The 23,475-nt window shown below is 46.7% G+C and overlaps 1 protein-coding gene across 1 annotated transcript in view; it reads left to right on the top strand.

The window, feature by feature from the left end:
* Nucleotides 1–23,475, top strand: part of PRAG1 (PEAK1 related, kinase-activating pseudokinase 1) — a 53,870-nt gene that overhangs the window by 22,341 nt on the left and 8,054 nt on the right. Inside the window, exons 4-5 of the mRNA XM_080661375.1 lie at nt 10,769–10,926; nt 22,701–23,455. Of these exons, the coding sequence (XP_080517501.1) occupies nt 10,769–10,926; nt 22,701–23,455 (913 nt within the window). The remainder of the gene's footprint in view (nt 1–10,768; nt 10,927–22,700; nt 23,456–23,475) is intronic.

The raw sequence follows: 23,475 nt of genomic DNA, 5'->3' as shown, positions 1-23,475 counted from the left end.
CAGCCATTTTGTTGGGATTTATGTATCTTCTATAATTGAAACTTTGTAGCCTTGAGTAGAGGCCTGGGCCTGCCAGGGTGTGTGGAAAACTTGCCTTCCTCCATTGCCAGGGAAACCCAACTCTCCTGCTGGCTCTGTGGCTGCGGCCATCTTGGTTGAGGTTAATTTGCATACTCACTCCTGGTTGGCTGGTGGGCATGGTTTGTGGGCGTGGTGGAGTGATGGTTAATTTGCATATTACTCTTTTATTAGCTAGAATGAGGTGATTTTTGGAACCCACCTACAAATAGAGCTGGTTTCCTGGGAAGCAACCATTGTGATGAAGGGGTTGGAAACTTCAGCCCATCCCACAACCTTCCTGGAGGGTAGAAGGACTGGAGGTTGAATCAGTTGCCAATGGTTGATGATTTAATCACTTTGTCTATGTGATAAAGCCTCCAAGAAGACCCAAAAGGACATGGTTTGGAGAGTTTCCAGGTGGTGAGCACATGGCAATGTGGGGAGAGTGGCACACTCGGAGAGGGCATGGAAGCTCCGCACCCTTTTCCCATACCTTGCCCTATTCATCTCTTCCATCTAGCTGTTCCTGAGTTATGTCCTTTTAAGTAATTTTTTTCTCTGAGTTCTGAGAGCTGCTCTAGCATATTAATCGAACTCAAGGAGGGGTGTTTTGGGAACCTTAGTTCTGTAGCCGGTCAGTCAGAAGCACAAGTGACAACTTGGACTTGAGTTTGGTATCTGCAATGGAGGGTAGTCTTGTGGATAAAGCCCTTAACCTGTGGGATCTAGTGCTGCCTCACATAGATAATGACAGAATTGAATTGAATGGTAAGACTCACAGCTGGTGTCCAAGAACCTTCTTAAGTGAGGTCTGGTTGGTGGTGCAAGGATTTGGGTGGGGAGGTTTCAGCCAAGGCAGAGGAGAGGGAGATAGAGCTGTTGAGGAGTAGGTAAAAGAGTGCTGAAGAACTGTCCTGGGAGTGTGAAGGGAGCCCCACCCTTATTGGGCAACAGGCTGGCCTAGAGTGGGAGTGGAAAAGTAGATTATCCTAGTAGCTTTGTTACAAGTAGCTTGAATCTCCCAAGCCAGGAGGGTAGTAATGAAGTCTAATATAAGTTTTTCCTAAGCCAAATAGCTGGGCTCAAGATCTGGGTCAGCAAAGTATACTTGAAGCATTTGCTGAGTCAAGAGGAGGAGAGAGAGAGAATTCCGAAAGTGCAGTTGCCAAAACCAGTAGTCTAGAAACAAAAGGATTTTGGTCAGGCACAGATCGTCTTGGTGGATGGGTTCCAACAGGAATAGGTCAGGACTAGAACAGCAGCAAGTCCCAAGTTGGCGGATAACAACTTGCTAACATTTTGGTTTAGTCGATCACCAGAGCCTTCTGTGTGTTGGCAGAGAGGATGGGGAGGAAGGTGAAGGGGAAAAGCATCATAAAAGGTTCTTTTTCAGTGGGGGAGGCAAGCTATATAATGAAAGAGGTTATTCTGTTCCTAAACTTTTGTATAATGGAGCTAAGCAGCCTGGTCATTTGAGGAGTATGCCAGCCGCTGAACCTGGGATTACACTGGAAATTATCAAGCTCTTGATTATGTAGATTCAAAGTGAAGTCTGGTTGATGGGCAAATCCATTCTTCCTTGTTATTTGAGAATAAGGCATGCAATCAAAAGCATCACCTTGATTACCTTTCTTCTTTGAGTCTCCTCAAAGACATAATAAAAGTGGAGGTACCAGGAACGAGTGAGATCTTGAGCCCATCTGCTGTTTTTGGCTTCTATCCAGGTCACACAAGGAATTATGGGTTTACTGGAGGCTGCTGACGTCCTCTCTCTATCTCTGCCTTTCGGTGTCTCTGTTTCTGTCCCTCTCTCTTCATCCATCCAACCATCTGTCCATCCATCTACATTCCTCTTTCTGCATAACTTAACACCTTCTATATACCCGGTGCTGTTTGTAGCACTCATTAAAGATTAACTCAGTGAACCCAATGAACCTTCCTGTCTGCCCCATAAGTATTGTTATCCCCATTTTATAGATGGGAAGCTAAAAGCACAGAGAGATTAAGAGCCTTTTCCAAGGTGCACAGCCCATAAAAGCAGTGGAGCCAGGAACCAAACCCGGGCATTAGAGCCCCAGAGCTCACACTCTTAACCACGACATCCATGGGCTTCCTGGGTGACTCAGCAGTCTACCTGGGATGCTGTTCAAGTGCTCGCCTGACTGTTCTTCCCGAAGGCTCCTGAGGGTCCTCCCACACAGAACCGGCCTGTGGGCTGGGCAGCTGGCAGGGGGTGCCCCTCCGGATTGCAGCTGCTCTGTCTGTACCTCCATTTGTTATTCATCTCTTTCTTTTCATGTTCTCATCCCATCTGCCCCTTGTGTGAACAGATGTAAGAGCTTCCTGGTTCTTAAGAACTCATGGTTCTTACGCAATTGTATTAGAGATGACAGTGTATGAATTGGGTGATGGGGTCGAGCTGTGGGGTTTTCTGCCCTCGTACCTGCTCCCCACCGCTGCCTCTGCCTGTGCTCAGCCTTAGCTGAAACCTCTCCATCCTGGATAACTCCAAACATTTGCTCTCCCCTCTCCTGCCACAGGCAGCCCAGAGCTGCTTTAGGAAAGCACATAACCATGCAGACTGGGGCCACAAATAAACAACTCTGATTTTCTGAGACCAGAAAGGCCATCTTTTAAAAATATTGGTATCTCTCAATGCCAAAGTAGATCTGTATATAGCCAGGCATGTGCCTACAAATTTCCATTTGCCCAATTTAAGCATTTTTATCTTTGACCAAAACCACCTACTACTAAGCTAAATGTGTGTGCCTTTTCTATCTTTAAAAGTAAGTACGGCTTTAGTTCTGTTTTTAAGTGGTTTCCACTGAATGCAAAGCATATTCATCGTCAGGTTGAACCCAAGGGCTTTTCAGCTTGTAGAGCCCGCAGTCACCAGTGCATTAACTGCAATGCAAATTAACAGGCCTGCGCCTGAGCCGTCCTTTGACCAACAACGAAACTGACTTCCTGTCTTTGTAAAGCTGAGAGATCAGTGGGGAAAGATGCCCCCAAAGCAGACGGGACTTCCTAGTCCTTCAGGTGGTACTTAGACATTGCTAAATAATCCCCTTAGCGTTGTCATCTAAGAACACGAAAGGTTCTTAGAGGCAATAAAAACCTGTCCAGTTTAGTTATCTGCTTTTCTCATCTCATGTCCCAGAAAACAACAACAACAATAAAAAACAACAAGCTTTGTGCCATTTCAGGGTATTCTGGGACTGTTATATTTTGTAGCTAGAAGAAGGGTCCGCTATTGAGTCCAGCTTTCCTGGGGGTTGTTGTTTGCTCAGTGTTCCTGCCTTTTGCAAGTTTTGCTGGGCAAGTATAATTTTTTTCTTAAAGGAAACATTTATCCTCTCAGATGCCACCGAGTTATTGAAACAGAGGCAGATAAACTTAAGCAAGAAGCGTTTAATAATGACTCTGTGTTCCAGCATGTCCTGGCTGTGACACAGCTCCTGAAACAGTTTATAATTTGGGGGTAGTAACAACAAGCCTATTTCACATGAGACAACTAGAATAATCTCACCAGGATTCTAACTGAATGCTCAGTGATGTGAGTCAGGTGCAGTTCAATGTGAGTTCCAGAGGGGACAGACAAGTCAGCTGACTGAAATGGTTGGAGAGGGCTTTGTAGGTAAGTGATACTGAGCCTGAGTCTTGAGGATGGAAATGCTTTGAAGGGGAGAGAGAATGGTTTCCCGAGTCAGCGCGGGGAATGGAGCAGAACATGGAGAGCTTTAGGGACAGTGAGAGCCTAGCCCAGTGGTCGGCAAACTCATTAGTCAACAGAGCCAAGTATCAATGCTACAACGATTGAAAATTCTTTTGAGAGCCAAATTTTTTAAACTTAAACTTCTTCTGACGCCACTTCTTCAAAATAGACTCGCCCAGGCCGTGGTATTTTGTGGAAGAGCCACACTCAAGGGGCCAAAGAGCCGCATGTGGCTCGCGAGCCGTGGTTTGCCGACCACTGACCTAGCCCAATTGGAGCGAAGGATGTTTGAGGGCAAGTAGTAGTAGTATATTAGCCAAAAGGGTGATAATTTGTTTTCCAAACAAGAAATCTAGGCATGTGTTCTAATGGGTAAACAATGGGGGCAGGGGATATAAGCAGACCTGTTGTTTCAGCGTGAGTAGGTTAAGAATTCTGACTTTAGGATGTGGCTAAATAGTAGAGATTAAACAGGGTGAAACTCACTGCATTGTTGAGGGTATCTGAATCCCTCCTTCCGATGGAGCCCAGTACGACCATTGGAGGCTGAATGCAGCAGGTCACAGCGGCAGAGCCTTCCCCACCTTCCTGTGATTTTGCAGGAAGTGCATTTTGTAGAAAAGTCAGAGAGGAACTGAGTGTGATTCACAGCAGGCTGACAAGGCACTCGGGCCGCCTCTGCAGCTGGCCCTTCGTCCTCAGGGCTGCTCCACAGGACCCTGCAGTCACTGGCCCGTCCTGTCCCAGGGCTCTGGGAGGCCAAGCTGGTGAGGACGGCGCCTCGGGCTGGAGTCTAGGATGGTAAGAAGTTCTCGTTCTTTGATTTAGGCGTGACCTGATTGATTTGCATCTGAACCCATTCTGTTTTCTTCTTGGTAATGTTCTCAGTGTATATAGAATTTTCTAACCTGTGTATGCCTTCAGAGCCACCTCAGAGTTCTTCTTCGAGTCCTCACTAAACTTGGCAGTGAACTTGACCAGCCCAAAGAACTTGGTGGTTTGCATGTGTCCCGGATCTAAAGAGCTAGTCTAAAGCTGCTCACTGGCATTACTCGGATTTTCATATATTTTGCTCCAGAGGCAAAAAGCGCTCAGCCTGATGTCTGTGGACGAACCCTGGGCGAGGGCAGTGAAAATGAAAACTTGCCCCAGGCACACTTGAAATCGCACTCCTGAATGAGGGTGCTCGCAGCCTGGGAAGCCTGACGCACATTCCCTGCCACACACCGGGCGACCTCCATGAGGAATTTCGGACATGCCGATCGCTCAGGGGTATTTTTAGAAGAGGCTGGTTCCTACAAATGAGGAAGTCTGGCAGATGGCTCTTCCGCCTGGGTTCTTTTTTTTCTAGATTTCCCCCAGTACAGTGTGGAGAACACGGGCCAGGCTCCTTTCTCTGAGGACAATGGGGGGAAAAGCCGTTCTGAAAACACTGGGCAGCAGCTGCAGGGCTCCGAGTCTCTAAGGACGCTGTGCCACCGGCCGGGCATGTCCCCCTCCTCGCCTGTGACAGTGGCTAATCGACAGGGGGAGGCAGGAAAGGAAGTCTGAGCAAGAACGAGCCATTTATCACTCCGCGTGAGCAAAGACATCTGTGCGGGGCTGTATTCCCTCTGCCCTGATAAGAGCGTTACTCACCGCCCAGAGAGGAAAGACTAGCGCGTGTGGTTTTAGCCCATTGAAACCACTTCCTTAAATGACATGACATCAGATTTCATCTTATAGATGGTTTGCGCCAGTTTTATGAAAAACAAACTATCATTAACAAGGGAAAAGTGCCCTTAAAGAAACCTAACTATAGCCTTGCTGTGTGTTTTGCGTGTATTCCGATTGCCTTTTGGCCCTAGGTCTCACAGAAGGCTCTATTGAGACCCAGAAGAGTCAGCTTTGGGATATTAAGCCCTTTCCAGAGATGTTTTTTTTTTTTTTGAGAAATCTATTGCACACACAGAGTGAAGACACAAGACAACTTGATGTCAGTCTCGAGTGGGGTGGCAGGCTTCCCCTTTCATTTTTAAATCTGATGTGGTTTTGTTCATTCTCGGATTAATTCTCTAAGAGTGCAGATGACACAGGTTTCCAGGGTGGAAGATTTCTGATGCATCTCACACACAAGAGTCATCACTCCCAAGATTTTGCTCTTAAGAGGAAGGGCCACCCCTTCCCCTCCCCATTTACACCTGAGCATTCCGCATGCCTATTGGGTTTTCGTTACCTGGTGGGATCCTGGACTACTTGTGCCTCTTCTAATAGAGAAACAGCAGTAATGTCCCCAGAAGCCATGACGACATGAAATTGTGGCTTAGATACTAAGATTTATCCAAGTCTGCTCCAGGAGGCTCCCCACTTCCCTACACACACACACACACACACACACACACACACACACACACACAGAGTCTTTGGAGAATTCATCCTGCAATCATAGGAATAGTCTGATTTTGTCTGCATTCACTTAGTGAGTCTTCAAAACTTACTTTTCCCTCATAGTGACGTGATGCAGAAGAACTAACCCCCAGAGTCTCAGAAGAGTTGTCAGGTCTGAGAAATAACCTTTTTTACCCACGAGGCTGTTCTGTGATGGGTCAGCCCTCACTGGGCTTGCCTGTCCTGCTGCGGGGCCTCACAGCAATCCCACTGGGTCATCCCTGTGTTCTGTGCCCTTTGGGGGCTCACCATAAGGTCAACAGAGTGGCCATCCCTGGGCTCATTCGTGCCCTAGTGATTTTTGTTGCTCCTAGAAGTGTTCATTTTCAGTTTGTGCAATATTCCAAGCATACAATAAAGGTCAAAAAATCATTTAACAGACCTTCATGTATCTCCCTAAGATTTTTCAAGTATTAACATTTTGCCATTATATTAGGTTTTTAAAATAAAATATTACAGGTACGGTGGAAAAATCCCTCCTTACCTAATTTCCATTTCATTTTCTCCTTGCTACCCAGAGTAACCACTAACTTGAAGTTTATGAGTTTTATTTCTACTATATTACATATATGTGACATAGAAAAAATATATAACATTGTTTTAAAAATGTGTATCAATGGTATATCTACTTTATACCACTTGTATACTTTACTTGAGTCTTTTGAAAGCTACTTGTAATACTCATTTTAAGAATAGTTTTCATACTGGTACATTAAAATCAAGTACATTTATTTTTTAATGCTATATAAAGATTCCATTATAAGATTATACCACAACATAACCATTTCTTTATGATGGACATTGGAGTTATAGCATTCTTTCAAGAAACACATAATCCCTATTTTATATAAACTACACTAGAGGCCCGGTGCACAAAATTCATGCATGGGGGTGGGTCCCTCAGCCCAGCCTGCACCCTCTCCAATCTGGGACCCCTTGAGGGATGTCCGGCTGCCTCTTTAGGCCCGATCCCGGGATTGGGCCTAAACGGGCAGCCGGGATTGGGCCTAAACGGGCAGCCGGACATCCCTCTCACAATCCAGGACTGCTGGCCCCCAACTGCTCACCTGCCTGCCTGCCTGATTGCCCCTAACCACTTCTGCCTGCCAGCCTGATCACCCCCTAACCACTCCCCTGCCAGCCTGATTGATGCCTAACTGCTCCCCTGCCAGCCTGCTTGCCCCTAATTGCCCTCCCCTGCAGGCCTGGTCCCCCCCAACTGCCCTCCCCTGCAGACCTGTTCCCCCCCAACTGCTCTTCCCTGCAGGCCCAGTTGCCCCCAACTTCCCTCCTCTGCCGGCCTGGTCACCCCTAAGTGCCCTCCCCTGCAGGCTTGATCACCCCCAACTTCCCTCCCTTGCAGGCCTGGTCCCTCCCAACTGCCCTCCCCTGCTGGCCTGATCGCCCACAACTGCCCTCCCTTGCAGGCCTGGTCCCTCCCAACAGCCCTCCTCTGCTGACCATCTTATGGTGGCCATCTTGTGTCCACATGGGGGCAGGATCTTGGACCACATGGGGGCAGCCATCTTGTGTGTTGGAGTGATGGTCAATTTGCATATTGCTCTTTTATTAGATAGAATAGAGGCCTGTTGCATGGGAGGGGGCTGGCTGGTTTGCCCTGAAGGGTGTCCCGGATCAGGGTGGGGGTTCCCTTGGGACGTGAGGCGGCCTGGGTGAGGGACCTGTGGTGGTTTGCAGGCCGGCCATGCCCCCCGGTGACCCAAGTGGAGGCCCTGGTATTTGGGATTTACTTATCTTCTATAATTGAAACTTTGTAGCCTTGAGCGGAGGTCAGGGCAGGCCAGGACAGGTGGGAAGCTTGGCTTCCTCCATCACCGGGGGCAATCCTAACCTCCTGCTCTCTCCAGCTCCATGGCTGCTGCCATTTTTGTTGAGATTTATTTATCTTCTATAATTGAAACTTTGTAGCCTTGAGTGGAGGCCTGGGCCTGCCAGGGTGTGCAGAAAGCTTGGCTTCCTCCATTGCCGGGGAAACCCAAGCCTCCTGCTCACTCCATGGCCGCAGCCATCTTGGTTGGGTTGATTTGCATACTCGCTCCTGATTGGCTGGTGGGCGTGGCTTGTGGGTGTAGCAGAGTGATAGTTAATTTGCATATTGCTCTTTTATTAGATAGGATAATATCATTGAAAAGAGAGAATGTTACCCAATTCATTTTATGGCTCTGATTTAACCTTTATACCAAAACTAGACAAGAAGAGTACAAGAAAGAAAAATTGTGGGCTAACCTCACATTTGAATGTAAATGTAAAATCTTCAGTTAAATATTAGTCACACTGAATCCAGCCATGTGTAGTAAATTAAGTGTATGCAAAGTGTGCGAGTTATTAATGTGACTCATCACATGAACAGAATAAAGGAGGGGAAACAATGATTTTTGTGTAGATGTAGAACAAACATTTGATCAAGTTCAATAACTATAAATGACTTAAGAATATGAAACACTTCAAAAATCTGGATAGAAACACTTCCTTAACCTGATAAAGAATATTGACCAACACTCCCAGCAACCATGCACTTGGTGTTGAAGCATATTGTGTAGGGCCTCCCCTGGGAGCTTATTATAAATACAGACACAGATTCCACCCTGTGGAGTTCCCTCATTGAGTTCCCTCTTTTCTTTCAATGACTGCTATTACTTTAAATAATTGTGTGTGTGTGTACTCATACATACACTTGTGTATTTTTTAGTTTTATCTATTTATATACATGTCATTGAGTGTTTTTCTTAAGTTTGTGGAATGGGGGCTATGTCAGCTCAACAGCTATGGTGCTGGAATTTCTCTCTTGGCAATTTTCTGGGCCTGAAGACCCAAGAGACAGCAGAGAGCACTCTGAGGGGTCGGAGTAGTTGGGCTGCCATAGAGTTGGCTTCTCTCCTACACTAGGGAGTTCTTGCTCTTCACACCTTCTTATTTTGGCTTCATCTAAGAAGCCATTATGATGGATCTGATGAGGATAAAAATATTGTAGGAAACCTCTATGATTGTATTTTACCATAGCCCTTCCTAAGGATTTGATATCTCCAAGATTCCTACAGTGACATTGAAATATAAAAATGCTATTAATCATAATATTGCCATCAATGTCACACTTCTATTTAACAGCTTTAAAAACATGTTTCGTGGTGGTTCTCAGGGTTGAAGATGGAGAGAGAGATGTTTCTAGAAAGCACTTTTTTTGGTAGCAAACATACTTTCTCTGAACTTTTCTGTTAATGAACAAAGGATTCCAGTGACTATGAAGAGCAACACAGGGCCTGGCCATGCTGAGCCAAAGAACAGTCAACACATTTTTGACTGTAAGGTCACATGCATTAAATAAGGCAGTTCTGATGCCAAATCAATCCTGCATTGTATATTTCCTACAGCAGATATTGAGATATAGATCTGCTGTCGGGGAGCAAGAATGTCATCAGGAAATATCAGTTCAGACAAATCTGGGTTACCACCCGCAGGGAAGGACCTGGATTGATTGGACTCTGTCTCACTCTGTGGTGAAAATGTCAGGTCAGAGTGAATATTCATGTAGCCCTTGAAAAGAGGGAAGGAGGAATCAATAAACTAAACACCCTACCTAATAATGGAACTGTTTTCTCCAAGGCGAAGTCCTTTGTTGTGAACTTGGTATTCCTGTCCCTGATATGTTGGTAATGTTGTTTTAGAAATGCAACAAAAAGATTTCATAGGAAGCCTAAGGGCAGATTTATTCCATAATTCTGGAATAAGGGTTATGTTAACATGGTTCTGTCTAGGCATTGCACTAGAAGTCTGGTTAAAATTTAAATGAGCCCTTACCGGTTTGGCTGAGTGGATAGAGCGTCGGCCTGCGGACTGAAGGGTCCCAGGTTCAATTCCAGTCAAGGACATGTATCTTGGTTGTGGGCACATCCCCAGTAGAGGGTGTGCAGGAGGCAGCTGATCGATGTTTCTGACTCTCTATCCCTCTCCTTTCCTCTATGTAAAAAATCAATAAAAAATATTTTAAAAAATAAAAAAATGTTTAAAAAAATAAAAATTTAAAAAATTTTAAATGAAGTTTCTCTTAACTCCAAGGAACAACCTAGACTCTTTGAAGCTATGTCAAGAGAGTACCAGGCAAAAAAGAAATCCTATGTTTTCAGTCTTGAGTTGCAATTCACTTGTTTTGTGATCTTGCAAAAGCTATCCAGTCTCTATCTCTATACATTGGCTTGTATGATAATATTCTATTTTTCTTTGTAGAGTTGTTGCACAGGATATAATAGATGACATAAATGTGTTAGAAGACAAGGTCAGAATATGAAGGCAGTTGCTCCCAAATCATGGTTTTGGCATTTGTCTAAATTTAATACACTCACCTCTCCTAACCACCCAAGAAATCTCCTGCCATGTATGTGCATACGGTTTCAAAGGAGCCCCTGTTCTCTCTTCCCAAAATCATTTTTTCAAAACTCGCTGGCATAGGTCAGGTTTCAAGAGTGAGCATAGTGCGTTCATGGTCAATCGACTTGGTTTTTTACTTGAAACTAAATTAATCACTTTCATTGTTTCTTCCAAAATTTTCAGGCACCTTTTAAAAATGAACAAGAGCAGCTCTGACTTGGAAAAAGTGAGCCAGGGCTCCGCAGAGAGCCTCAGCCCATCCTTCAGGAGCGTCCACGTCAGCTTCACCACGGGCTCCACAGACAGCCTGGCCTCGGACTCCAGGACCGGCAGTGATGGAGGTAACAGACTTGACCTTGACAGGGAGGCTTAGATTCTCCTGAGTCTGTAAGGCCAGGCCCAGGTTAACTGCCAGAATTTAGAAGAGCTGAGCTATGGGGAAGCACGGGACTTGGTTAGAAAGTCTGCAAGGCCGGAGGCCTCTGGGAGACCTTGCTGAAGGCGGCAGCTCCTGGCTTGACTTTTCCAAACAAGTCTGACCCCCTCCCCACCACCCCGGGTGTTTTACTAGAATCTTTACATTTAGACTTCAAAACGTCCTTGTATGAAAGACACTACAGATGCAGGTGCTTTCTCAAGGATGCTCACCCTGCTAATTGTATCTAGAGGTTAATTTTAGTTCAAGCTGTTGTGACAATAAAAGCCTAAGGAGGCAGGTGAACAAGGCTTTTTGCTGCTAAAGCAAAACAGCCCCTTAGCCTCTCTTTCACAGAAACGTGTGTCAGAGTAATCTATTCATCCATCACTCAGGGTCTGCCGGTCAGCCCCGGCACTGAGCTAGACTACTTTCTGGGCCCTGCTTTCCCCATGAAGTAGACTCTACCAAGGAGTAGTTGACTTTAATTCCCTAGTGAATGTATGGCAGGGTGCCTCATCCCATACTGCACTCTCCAGTTATACACTGTGCATCGCCTGGCAACAAGATGGGAGGAGGCAGAAGTTGAAAGCATGTTGAAAGATTCCTAATTCCTTGGGTAATGAGCCACCTCTGTGTATGCCTGCTCTCCATTTCTGTCCTCGGGATTAGTTCTTGGGATTGGGTACATGCCAACCACAGTTTTCTCTTTCTTGGCAACCCTCTGTGTTCCTCTTGCTCTTTCTCTCTCCCTCCCCCTACCTGGAGCTCTCTTGTGTGCATGCATGCACTCACATGTGTTCCCATGCACGCACTTGGACACAGCAGGTGTTTACATAAATGTCTATTGAATTAAAAGTATGCAGGCTTCATTAGGCTGCTATCCATTCCACTTTCTGGATAAAGCTCTAAGGCATAATGTGTGGGTATGTCCTGATTGGGTATATTTCTGAAAAGGAACTCTTGTTTTTCTGTAGTTGTGATGGGCAGTATTAAAACCTCTCATCCTTTCAACACTTTTTGTGTGTGTCCTCTACTGCATTTCTCTTGGACTTGGCTGTAGCATGTTAGGTTTCGACATGTGCCAACATGACTTCCCCTCTCACTCCTGTGGAAGTATTGCTTGTCAGTAGGCATTTTCAGAGTAGAGAGTTCCATTGAAAAGTTACTGTCACCAACATTTTTCTATCTAAAAGATGAGTACCACTAGGGCAAAAGTATGTGTTACAAGTCAGTCTGTGGTGTGTTCTGATGGGAAACTTCTGATAGCTCTAACTTAAAAACAGGAAATATCTTAGCCTTGATTTGAGTGGGATGTGACCAAAGAGGATTTTCTTTTTCTGCAGATTTTCCTGGGCTTCTATCATTTTCCTTTTCCCATCCCATTGTGCAAACATTCCACAAGACAGATTATTCCACAGAGGGCTGGGTCGGGCTCGTGAACCGTGAGTCCCTGTGCTGGCCAGCCCTGACCCGCTCTCTTGAGATGTGACCAATTCTGTGGTGGAGCCCTCATCGGCCACCTGCCAGCTCGTGTTAATGAGAGCTGGACTTAATGGCCTCAACTCTTTGCTTCTCAGAACCAGCAAATCATGACGTTTGCTCTCGGAGCTCCTAAGGTCTGTGTAGGAAGATAAGGTTATGATTATTCCTCTATTATGATCCAGTTATTCAATGGAAATGCACTTCAGAATTTGGATTCCCAGATCCACAAGAAAGTATCCTTAAAGCAAACTATTTCTTACTACTGCTCCTATGTATGGCTCTGCCCCCAGAACCATGCTTTGAAACTGGCAAGAGACCAAAGGGGCACTGTCTCATTCCCTCTCTCTCTCTCTCTCTCTCTCTCTCTCTCTCTCTCTCCTTCTAGCATTCCTTAAGCATCAATCCAGAGAATATATAGAACCACTGGTCATGAAATGCGAGAAGCCCTTCATTCAGCTTCTCATCACTAACCAAGGCCGCTTGCTTTAGGGCTGTTATTGAATAATTCTCTTTCAGTCCCATGAGTCTTTACTCACTTTTACTGCATATCCGAGATATAACCCTTCGTGCCTCCTATTACTAATAGGAGAGGTAGAATTAGTTCAAGCGGAAGATCCTTGAAACCAGAGTATAATGTCTACCTCTAATATTATATATTGACATAATATACAGTTAGACTCACTCTATACTTACTCTGACAGTAGGAATTCACTAATGAAAACGATGCATTGACTTCGCACCCACAGTCTAGGCTGGCCAGAGTGAGGTCAGCACGAAGTCATTCCAGGCCATATCATAGTAGCAGCTTGGAAGCACATCAGGAATCATGGTTAAAGTTAGATTTCTCCTATTCAGGCTTTGTGATAAAAAAAAAAAAAAAAAAAAAAAAAAAAGTCTTAAATTTTATAAGAAAAGCAAACAGTTGTAATCAATAACTTTGTCACATTTTTTAAACAAGTCTGTCTAAATATGTTTACACATATTTTTGTATCAATATTAACTTTATGTCTTTCTGCTTGTATCGCATTTCATGCTCCTCAAAGCACATCTGTTATCCCATTTGTCCATGTGGGCAGTTCCGTTGAACAGTGAGTCAACTCAGTAGAAGGAAGAATCCGTCTAAGCAGTTGTTTAAGCTGGTGCGGGAGGGACAGAGGGCCCGTGTCAGGACAGATCTGTGAATGCTGCCAGGGAAGCTCATCGGCAGTGAGTGGTGGGTGGGTGAGGGGAAGGGATCGGCTAAGTGAAATGGTCTTCAGAAGACGCCTGTGCTTCAAATGGTTTCTTTTATTTATTTTTTAAATATATTTTTATCCATTTCAGAGAAGAAAGGAGAGGGAGAGAGAGAAACATCAATGATGAGAGAGAATCATTGATCAGCTGCCTCCTGCATGCCCCCCGCTGGGGATTGAGCCCACAACCTGGGCATGTGCCTTTGACCGGAATCAAACCCGGGACCCTTCAGTCCGCAGGCTGACGCTCTATCCACTGAGCCAAACCAGCTAGGGCCAAATGGTTACTTTTAAATATGCAAACCTTATATGCTGCTAAGATGATTTCCTTTCTGGTTTAGGATGACAAAATTCAGTTCGGCAGTTTAATAAGCATCAATGGATGTCATGTTCCCATAGTCCAGAAGATTAGAGAGTGCTTTATTGAACTGAAACTGTAGGCACAAACACTAGATAAGAGGTCTAATTATACAGTGAACACAGTTATAAATCTCATGAAGGTTTGTACCAAGGCAGAGTCAGTATTCGTATTTTGATAGCAGACCAAAGATACAGAAAGTTAATTAAATATCTTGACAGTAGACAGCTTGTTGTTCTCAATAATAATGCCAGGTAGATTTTTAAAATATACATATTAATTCAGTCATTAATTTGATAGATATTTGTTGAATGTAAACTGTGTGCTGAGTACAATTCCAGATGTTGAAGATATAGCAGTGACACCCCCACCCCAAAATGTCCAGTCCTTATTTCATGGAGCTCCCATTCTAGTGGGGAGAGGTGGACAGTGAGGAAGATAAAGGAGTGAAGTAGCCAGTGTGTCAGATGGCAGTAGGTGCTACAGCGGAAATCGAGCCAGGAAGGTGATGGAGAGAGTGGGAGGACCTGTCAGGGGGAGAGGCAGCAAGTCCACAAAGATCAGACATCAGTCAGAATAAGTGGCAGCCTGACCTTCACTGAGCCTTTGCTCCCCACTCAGGCTGTTATCTGAGAAGAAATAGTATTTTTTAAAATATATTTATTTTGATTTCAGAGGGGAAGGGAGAAGGAGAGATAGAAACAGCAAGGATGAGAATCATTGATCAGTTGGCTCCTGCATGCCCCCTACTGGAGATCGAGCCTGCAGCCTAGGCATGTGCCCTGACTGGGAATCCAACCGGTGACCTCTGGGTTCCTGGGTTGGCGTTTAACTGCTGGCTGGACAGAAATAATATTTTTTTAAAGGCGGTCTTGACAATGGGGGAAAAAGGAGACATATGTAATACTTCAAACAAAAAAGTATTTAAATTTTAAAAAATACATATTCATTTTAAAATAAACAAAAATAAAGGTGGTCTTGAAAAGGGCATCTAAAAATCTCTAGCTACAAATAGTGTGTTTTCAGACCATTAAACAGGCTTGTTAAAGCACTTGATTCTAAATTGATGGGTTCTGTGCTGGGAGATCAGTCACCGAAGGATAAAGAAGATATCTCAAAGGAAAGAATACTCGTGTTTAAGATTGTGGCTGGAGCTTCATCTTTGTTTAAACTATATCCATTCAAGCTGCATTTGAAATATATATAATTACTTCAATAAAGTCAGCACAGGTCTATGGTGAAAAGTAAAACAATGGAGAAAGGTATGGAATGAACAGTCACAGTGTCCAGACACCCCCCTCGCAGCTCCCACCCCCGCCTTGAACATATTTTTCTGTATCAGCTCAGAAATTTTTATCCATGTTTTAAATATTATAAACTTTATTCCTATGCATTTTTGTTCTTAATATATCTTGACGTCTTTTAAATCACAACCTCTAGATCTACCTCACTTTTTTTAATGCTGCCTAGTTTTTCATTGTATGAATCGGTGAAATAAACCCTTCCCTTATCAATGCATGTTTAGTTTATTTTCCTTACAAGTCTACAGTAAGATCCAGTGAAATAATTTCATGGACATATATGTAAGATAAATTCTTACAAGCAGGAATTGATGTGTCAAAATATATATGCGTTTTAAATAGATGTTACCGAATTAGCCTTTAAAAATGTCGATTTGCACTTTCAGCAACAGCGTGTAAAAGGGCTCTGAGCTAACTTTTAATTTTACTGTTAATTTGGAAGAAAACCCTTAATGGTTGTGTTCTAACAGGGATGGAAAGGCGCACTTGTGCTGTAGGCATGGCATGTTTTCCGTGAGCCCTTTTTCCAAACCGAGACAGTGTGTCTCTTTTGCATGTAAATTGCATTCATGTCTTGATTATTGTTTCTTGGGATGATTAAGTGGTCCAGAGAGACTCCTCACAAATGCCACATTTTCCATCCAGTTGTAAAATGCTAATAACATGCTTCCATTTTCAGACCACGTCTACCTTCTTGAAAAAGCAGGATTCCTTTTAAAGGAATGCTTTGTTGCTTGCTTCTTTATTTTTTTTTTAAATGTTCAGAGTCGAGACTATTCAGACTGTGGGACCAAACAAGAGGTTGCACAATTTTCCTCTGGAGGAAAAAATTACATGTGAGGCTAGAACATTCCCTGGCCCCATCCCCTCGCATCTTCTGGGGGTGGGGAAAGGGTTTGGCAGAATCCTGCAAGACTGCTACTTCCTGTGCGAAACTGGCAAGGTGCCTACACAGATGGCTGTGGTTTTCTCACCTTGAACCTGAGGGGCTGGAGAGAGCTGCAGGGCATGGAGAGATTTTCTCCATCTGCTTTGTTCCCTGTGCCTTTTATTGAATAGATGCTCAACAAATACTGACTGATGAATGGATAAATCTATACAGCCATTTCCAGCTATACAATGTATGATCCTCATTTTATTTTTTTTTTTAATATATTTTATTGATTTTTTACAGAGAGGAAGGGAGAGGGACAGAGTTAGAAACATCGATGAGAGAGAAACATCGATCAGCTGCCTCCTGCACACCCCCCACTGGGGATGTGCCCGCAACCAAGGTACATGCCCTTGACCGGAATCGAACCCGGGACCCTTCAGTCCGCAGGCTGACGCTCTATCCACTGAGCCAAACCGGTTAGGGCGTATGATCCTCATTTTAAAAGAAGAAAGCGATAGTCCCAAGTTTTTGAGCAAAAGGAAGTTCCATTTGCTTTACCTTCCTGGAAGTTGGAGGGTAGTCAGTCACAGGAGCTCAGGTTTGGAGCTTGGGGACTCTTTGCTGGGACTCTGTCCTTTGCCTCCACACTTGCTCTGGCCCAGCTGCTACAAGAAGGCAGAGCTGTGCACCGAGGAAGCCCAACCGTGTTCATTCATAAGGCTCGAAACTGGACTGACCACTTCCTCCTTAAGCTCAGCTCTCATTTTGTCTGCAGAGAACAATGAAAGTGCCTATTAAAAGCCAGCAAGAGAAGGACCCTGCAATAAGGAAAAACTCACAGCCCTACTCGGTTTGAACTTTTGGCCTGCATTCCTGCAAAGGGGTTAAGCTGCTTTGCCTGACCATTGAAATCCTGATGTCTCTTCTCTCTAACTATAATGACATAACTGATATACCTCCCCCTAAATTCCTTGAAGATCCCACCCAGTGCACCATGGGTGATGGGTAGTTTCCCACAGGAAACAGTCTCTCTTCCCTAAAGATGGGAGGTGTTCTCTGTAGTCGGCCCCTGGCTTTACATGCAGAATTAGAAATTGGTAGGAAAACTCAGGAGCTGGGATTTGGGGCTCTCTGGCCCAATTAGCATGCAAAATTATTTAAAAAAACAAACAAACAAAAAAACACCCTACATTGATGTAACTATGATGTAGGCAGACTTCTCAGAAAAGTATTTTCCATTTTCACCCCCTTTTTACCCCGATTGTAAGCCAGAATTTGGAAACGGAGTGATCTAATGCCAGTATAAAACCAGGACATAGAGACATACCTCATTCTACGGTGCTTCACTTTATTGGGCTTTGCAGATGTTGCTTTTTTTTTTTTTTTTACAAAGGGAAGGCCAGATACCCCCCACCCCCACCCGCCACTATCACCACCAGCAGCAAAAGGATCATGACTCGCTCTATTGCAAGTCTCGCTTTATTGCGGTGGTCTGGAACCAAACCCACCGTCTTTCAAGGTGTGCCTGTATTTGAATCCATCTCCTGTGCCCTTGGAGCTGAGTCCTAGGAATATGGCTGTTGGCCCCAGTTTTTCAGGATGATTTTAGACACCATTTTCGGAACCAGTGGTTTGCTGTGAATTCCGGAACTATTTTAGGTGTGGAGGCTGTGTGCTCCCTCTTCTCTTCGGCTCTTCTAAACACAGAGTGTGGCAGCCGCTGCGAATAGTCCGGCTCTAGCTGCTGGCTTGGGAGGAGGCTCCCCACAGAAGAGTCAAGAAAATGACAGAGTCTGAGCGGGTCTTTAGGGGCGGCCCAGTCCCTAGAAGACAGCTACTGGTGGAGTGGCCAGTTTCCTCGAGAAGGGCCGCCTGCTGGCATCTATTTCAGGATCGCCCGAAGAATATCAACCGCTGAGGCGCCATGGGGCCCTGGGGTGCCTAGGGGCTATCAGGGTGAACTGTGGTCTTCTCACCTGCTCCGGTTCCACATCTGGAGAGCAGCCTCAAGGACCCCTGCGTTCCGAAGGGTGCCTCAGGTCGGAAGGTGGTGTGCCTGCTACAGCAGTAGGCAGTGCTTTTTCTCCGCCTACGAAAAGCACAGCATGCCCATGTGATGCCCCGCTCTCCGGGCAAAGTGCACACTTCAGGTGGGCCGTGAGCCCACACACCTGAGAGGTCCTTGGAGGTACAGTTGTTGACATCGGCCGGGAAGTGGCTGGTTGGGGAGTGTCCTTCTGCAGCACCATCCTCTTGATTATTTTGCACTTTATGCGGGGATTGTTGGGCGATAAACATTAGTGTCTAAGAAATACAGGAAAACGAACCAGCCCACACGCTGGTCCTTGAAGCCACACCTCCTCCTATTACCCAGCACTCCTTGCCTACGTGGTCATGGGATATGAGTCTGACCCTTGCCTACATGGTCATGGGATATGAGTCTGATCGAAGCCGCTGCCTAGCTCAGCCCCCACAGTCCCCCGGGAAGCCAGAGAGCACTCTTGCCTTCCCATTGCCTGACACACGAGTTAGTTTCTGTGCTAAAGCAGAGCCACTTGATTCTCTCTGGCAGTCTATGGAAGAAGAGCGTGCAGATATGCTTTTTAAAGATTCCTGCTGTCCTTACAGATTGGAGCGTTCACCATCGGCAGCTGTGGGAAGAGATAGGGAGGGAAAGGTTGAGCAGCATAGCCATCTGCGGAGAGGTATTTTATTTCAGGGGCAGCTTTGAGACAAAGTGCATGTTAGGAGCAGTCGAGATGGAGGGAGTGGCTGAAATTATAGACTATTGGCGCTGGAAGGGGCCTTCGCGGCAATGCCATCCAGTCCATTTTTAAATGAGGAAACTCGGCCGGGGCGGCGGCGGGGCGGGGGTCGACAGCTGGTTACGGTTCATCCCGCAGAGCAGAGCAGAGGCAGGAAGGGGCGTGTGGAGGCATCAAGGAGACCCTCACAAGGAAGGCAGCAAGGAAAAGCCAATAAGGGTTGGGGCATAAAATAAGCACAAGATTGACAGAGGGGACTAGGGACTGATCTGTCAGAACCTCCCCAGTCGCTGGACTGGACCAGGAGTCCTGAGCAGAGGCAGGCTGTCCCTGTTGCTGGAGGCGCTCATTAAAGCATGTACTGGGGATTCTCATCACACTCTGCTTTCTCTCCTCATCCCCCATCTTCTGTGTGTGTTTTTTAAAATATATTTTTATTGATTTCAGAAAGAAAGGGAGAGGGAGAGAGAGAAATAGAAACACCAACGATGAGAGAATCATTGATCGGCTGCCCCTGCACGCTACTGGGGATCAAGCCCGTAACCCAGGCATGTGCCCTGACCAGGAATCAAACCATGACTTCCTGATGGGTTCGTAAGTCGACACTCAACCACTGAGCCACTCCAGCCAGGCTCTTCTGCATTTTCATAATAAATTAATTGAGGATTCAGCAGCTCGATGGGGCAGGCTTCTGCTATCCAGAATGTGAAAGGCTGGGAAGGGACATGGCTCCGCTCAGCCCCTTCTTGCTCATCACCTGGGTGCGTGGTGGCTGAGGCTCAGGGCCCTGTGAGAGGCCTACACTAAGGAGTCTTGCTCCTCCCTTTTGTAGCCTGGGAGTTAGTAAGCGATCCTCCCCTCCCAGCCTGTGCTGCTCGAGGAAGGAGGGAGGAAGTGACCCAGCCTTCGTCTGTCCCCACTGCTGACCCAGCCCTTGGAGGAGAAAAGCTTGTTCACGGGGAGCGTGGGGTGGGGACCTATGACGCCAGGGTTCCAGCTGCGGAGACCAGCGCCATAGGCTGTCCCTCCTCTCCGATAGGTTCCCGTGTGCCCCATTCGGACTGTCGAAGGGAGAGTGTACACAGGTGTGTGAAGTGGGCTGGTCCCGCTGTGCCGCTGTTGCTTGGTTTATAATTAACCTGGGCCTGTTGGAAGGGACAGAAGTCACTCAGCCGGGGCCCCGCCTGACACAGCCAGCGGGTGAGGTGGGTAGGGACACTGTCTACGATCCTGTCCTCCTCCTGGGCCCGGTGACAGATGGTGGGCGTGGGCCCTGACAGCCTCGCTCAGCTTCTCTGGCATGAGCCTGCTGGTTCCCAGCTCCTGTGTTCAACACGCAGTGTGCACCAGCTCTGTGCTCCTGTGAACGCTGCCCTCAGGGCTGCTACGCACTGTGGGGGGGTGTCTGGGTGGCAGTGAGGCTGGGGCATGGGTGTCAGCATCCACCCTGCCCAGGGCAAGGTGTGCCCTGAGGACGTGGTCATTCATCTTGCTCCTGAGAGGGTCCCTCCTCCCTATGGGGCACCCTAAGTCAGAGACCCAGTGTTGATCTGAAGGGCTTGGTGCCCGTGCTTGTCCTTGGGGGCCACTCTGTCCCCATGTGGGTTGGAGAAAGCAGAGAGGGACTCAGTGTGGGCATAGAAGGCTAGTAGAGCCCAGCCGGTATGGCTCAGCGGTTGAGCGTCGAACCAAGAACCAAGAGGTCGCCGGTTTGATTGCCAGGCAGGCCACATGCCTGGGTTGCAGGCTTGATCCCCAGAAGGTGCATGCGGGAGGCAGCCGATCGATGATCGATGATGATGATGATGTTTCTCATGGATGCTTCTATGTCTCTATCCCTCTCCCTTCCTCTCTCTGTAAAAATAAAATTAAAAAACCAATATTTTTCAAAGAAGGCTATTAGAAAGGTCATGTACACCCAAGGGAGGTGATACAACACCAACAGAGAGTCTGCCTCCTTCGGGGCCTTTCACAGAGGCTTCAGGCCTGTGTTCGTGTGCCTCCTTCCCTAGCCATGCTGCGAAGGTGGGAGTGGTCCAGGCACACAAGGTGACGTGGCCCCGTGGACTAACTGAGGGGTGCACAGCCTAAGTACCCGTTCCCTTCCATCCAAGACCCCTACTCCTTTCACATTTTAACCTTCAGGATTACAGGGTGCATTTTCCCATCTATGAACAGAGTTCATGTGTTGTTGTTTTTAACCTCCTAAAAGCTGTTATTAAAGTAATGGTGCATCTTCCAGTCAGTTCTTAGAATGACACAGATGAGGCTTATTTCAATTCGCCCTTTCCCGTTTCCGATGCCCACAGCTTTTCCTTACGTTATTTTCCCACCTGGCTTCCTGTTTCACGGAAAAACGGCCACGTTATACATCGACACAGAAAGTAAAGTGCCGTCTCCGCCCTGCCTGGGCCAGCCCTTCATCATCTCCCGGGACGATTCTGAACGTCCCCATGGAGACCTGTGGCCATGGGGGACCTTCCTCCAACCCCAGAATCAGTGTCCCCGGGCACCACTCTGGGACCGTGGGCTCAGGACACATTAGCTTTCCCTTGCGATCTGTTTTGCTGCTGTTGTTTTTACTAAAATCACCTTCCTGTGCCTTCTTAAATATCTGTGGGCCAGGCCTGCTCCCGAGCCACCACAGTGTTTGTCAAAACTCCTAGAACAAAAAAGGAGAAACAATTGTAATAATCTGAATAAAGATTTATTAAAATTAAAAAAAAAAAAAAACTCCTAGAACAGCACACTAAAAGGGAGGAATTTTACTGTGGATAAATTGTACCCTCTATAAACCTGACTTTTTAACAAAATCCAGCCAAACTGCACATGTTCAGGTTTGTGGCTGCTGTTGCAGCATTGTTTGCAAAGTATCGGAAGCAGCCTCAGTGACATTCAAGAGGGGACTGGATAAATGGATTATGATACTTGCATATGATGACATATGATCGATAGCTGTGAAATGGAACTACATAGATCTGTACACCTGCTGTGAAATATCTTTAAGACGTTGCATGGAGTGAAGAAAAGCCATTACATACAGTGGGCAGACTTGCTTTTTCGTGTAAATGTGGGCATGGTGTTTGTTGGTTTGATTGGCGTATCTCAAGAAGGATGCATGAGAAATTGCCGCAGTGGTTTCCTCTGAGAGGGCCTGGGTGCTGAGGGCCGGGGTAGAAGGAAGACTTCGTTGGCACTCTACACCGTTTTGTTTTTTTTGTTTTTGTAATCCTTGCTCAAGGGTATTTTTCCATTGATTTTTAGAGAGTGGGCGGGGGGTGGGGGGGTGGGGAACATCAATGTGAGGGAGACACATCGATTGGTTGCTGCTTGAATGCACCCTGACTGGGGCTGGGGATTGAACCTGCAACCCCAGTACGTGCCCTTGACCAGGAATCGAACCCATCACCCTTCAGTGTGCAGACCGATGCTCTGTCCACTTAGCCACACCAGCCAGGGCTGTACACTGTTTTTGCATTTAAATTGTTTTCATTGTGTGGATATTGTCACTTCGAGAGGTAAATAAAAATAAGATGAATCGCTTTGAGATAGCTAGCTTGCTAGCTAGATGGATGAATGGATGGGTAGATAGATAGACAGACAGATAAGTAGTAGGTAGATGCTAGCCCACGGGGTTCTGGAATGAATGGCATTGACCTCCAGCCTATTTATTTCTCGATTTCAGGCCCATCGTCTGAGCCGCCTCACTCGCCCACCAACAGTGGGAAGAAGCTCTTTGCTCCTGTTCCGTTCCCTTCGGGCTCCACTGAGGATGTGTCCCACAGCAGCCCCCTGCAGCCCCCACCGCTCCCCCAGAAGAAGTTAGTGAGCCGGGCGGCCTCCTCACCCGATGGCTTCTTCTGGACCCAGGGCTCCCCCAAGCCGAGAGCAGCAAGTCCCAAGCTGAACCTCAGCCACTCAGAGATCAACGTCCGTGCGCATGAGGAGTCCCACTTCGGCTTCTCCTCGAGCCACGGGAACCGCCACCATCACGCCTTCTCTTCGGAGCCTCTGGAGAAAACTTTCAAAGGCAATGGCCACTGGGTCCCAGCACCAGGGCTGGCAGGCGGCAGAAGCGGCAGCGGGAGCCCCAACCTCCAATGCAAGGGGGTGCCCTCGGCCTCCTCCTCCCAGCTGAGCGTAGCCAGCCAGGCCTCCACCAGCAGCAACCAGCTCCAGCTCCACAGCCTGCTGAGCAGCATCAGCAGCAAGGAGGGCACCCACGCCAAGCTGGTGGGGCTCTACGCCCAGTCCCTGGTCCGCCTCGTGGCCAAGTGTGAGGACCTGTTCATGGGCCGCCAGAAGAAGGGGATGCACTTCAATGAGAACAACTGGTCGCTCTTCAAGCTGACCTGCAACAAGCCCTGCTGTGACTCGGGGGATGCCATCTACTACTGTGCCACCTGCTCCAAGGACCCCGGCAGCACCTACGCTGTGAAAGTAGGTGCCACCCTCCTAAT

The sequence above is a fragment of the Plecotus auritus genome (genome assembly GCF_963455305.1).
Source record: "Plecotus auritus genome assembly, chromosome: 3".
NCBI classification, from domain to species: domain Eukaryota; kingdom Metazoa; phylum Chordata; class Mammalia; order Chiroptera; family Vespertilionidae; genus Plecotus; species Plecotus auritus.
Note: the sequence above shows the minus strand (reverse complement) of the source record. Positions and strands in the feature narration are given on the sequence as shown.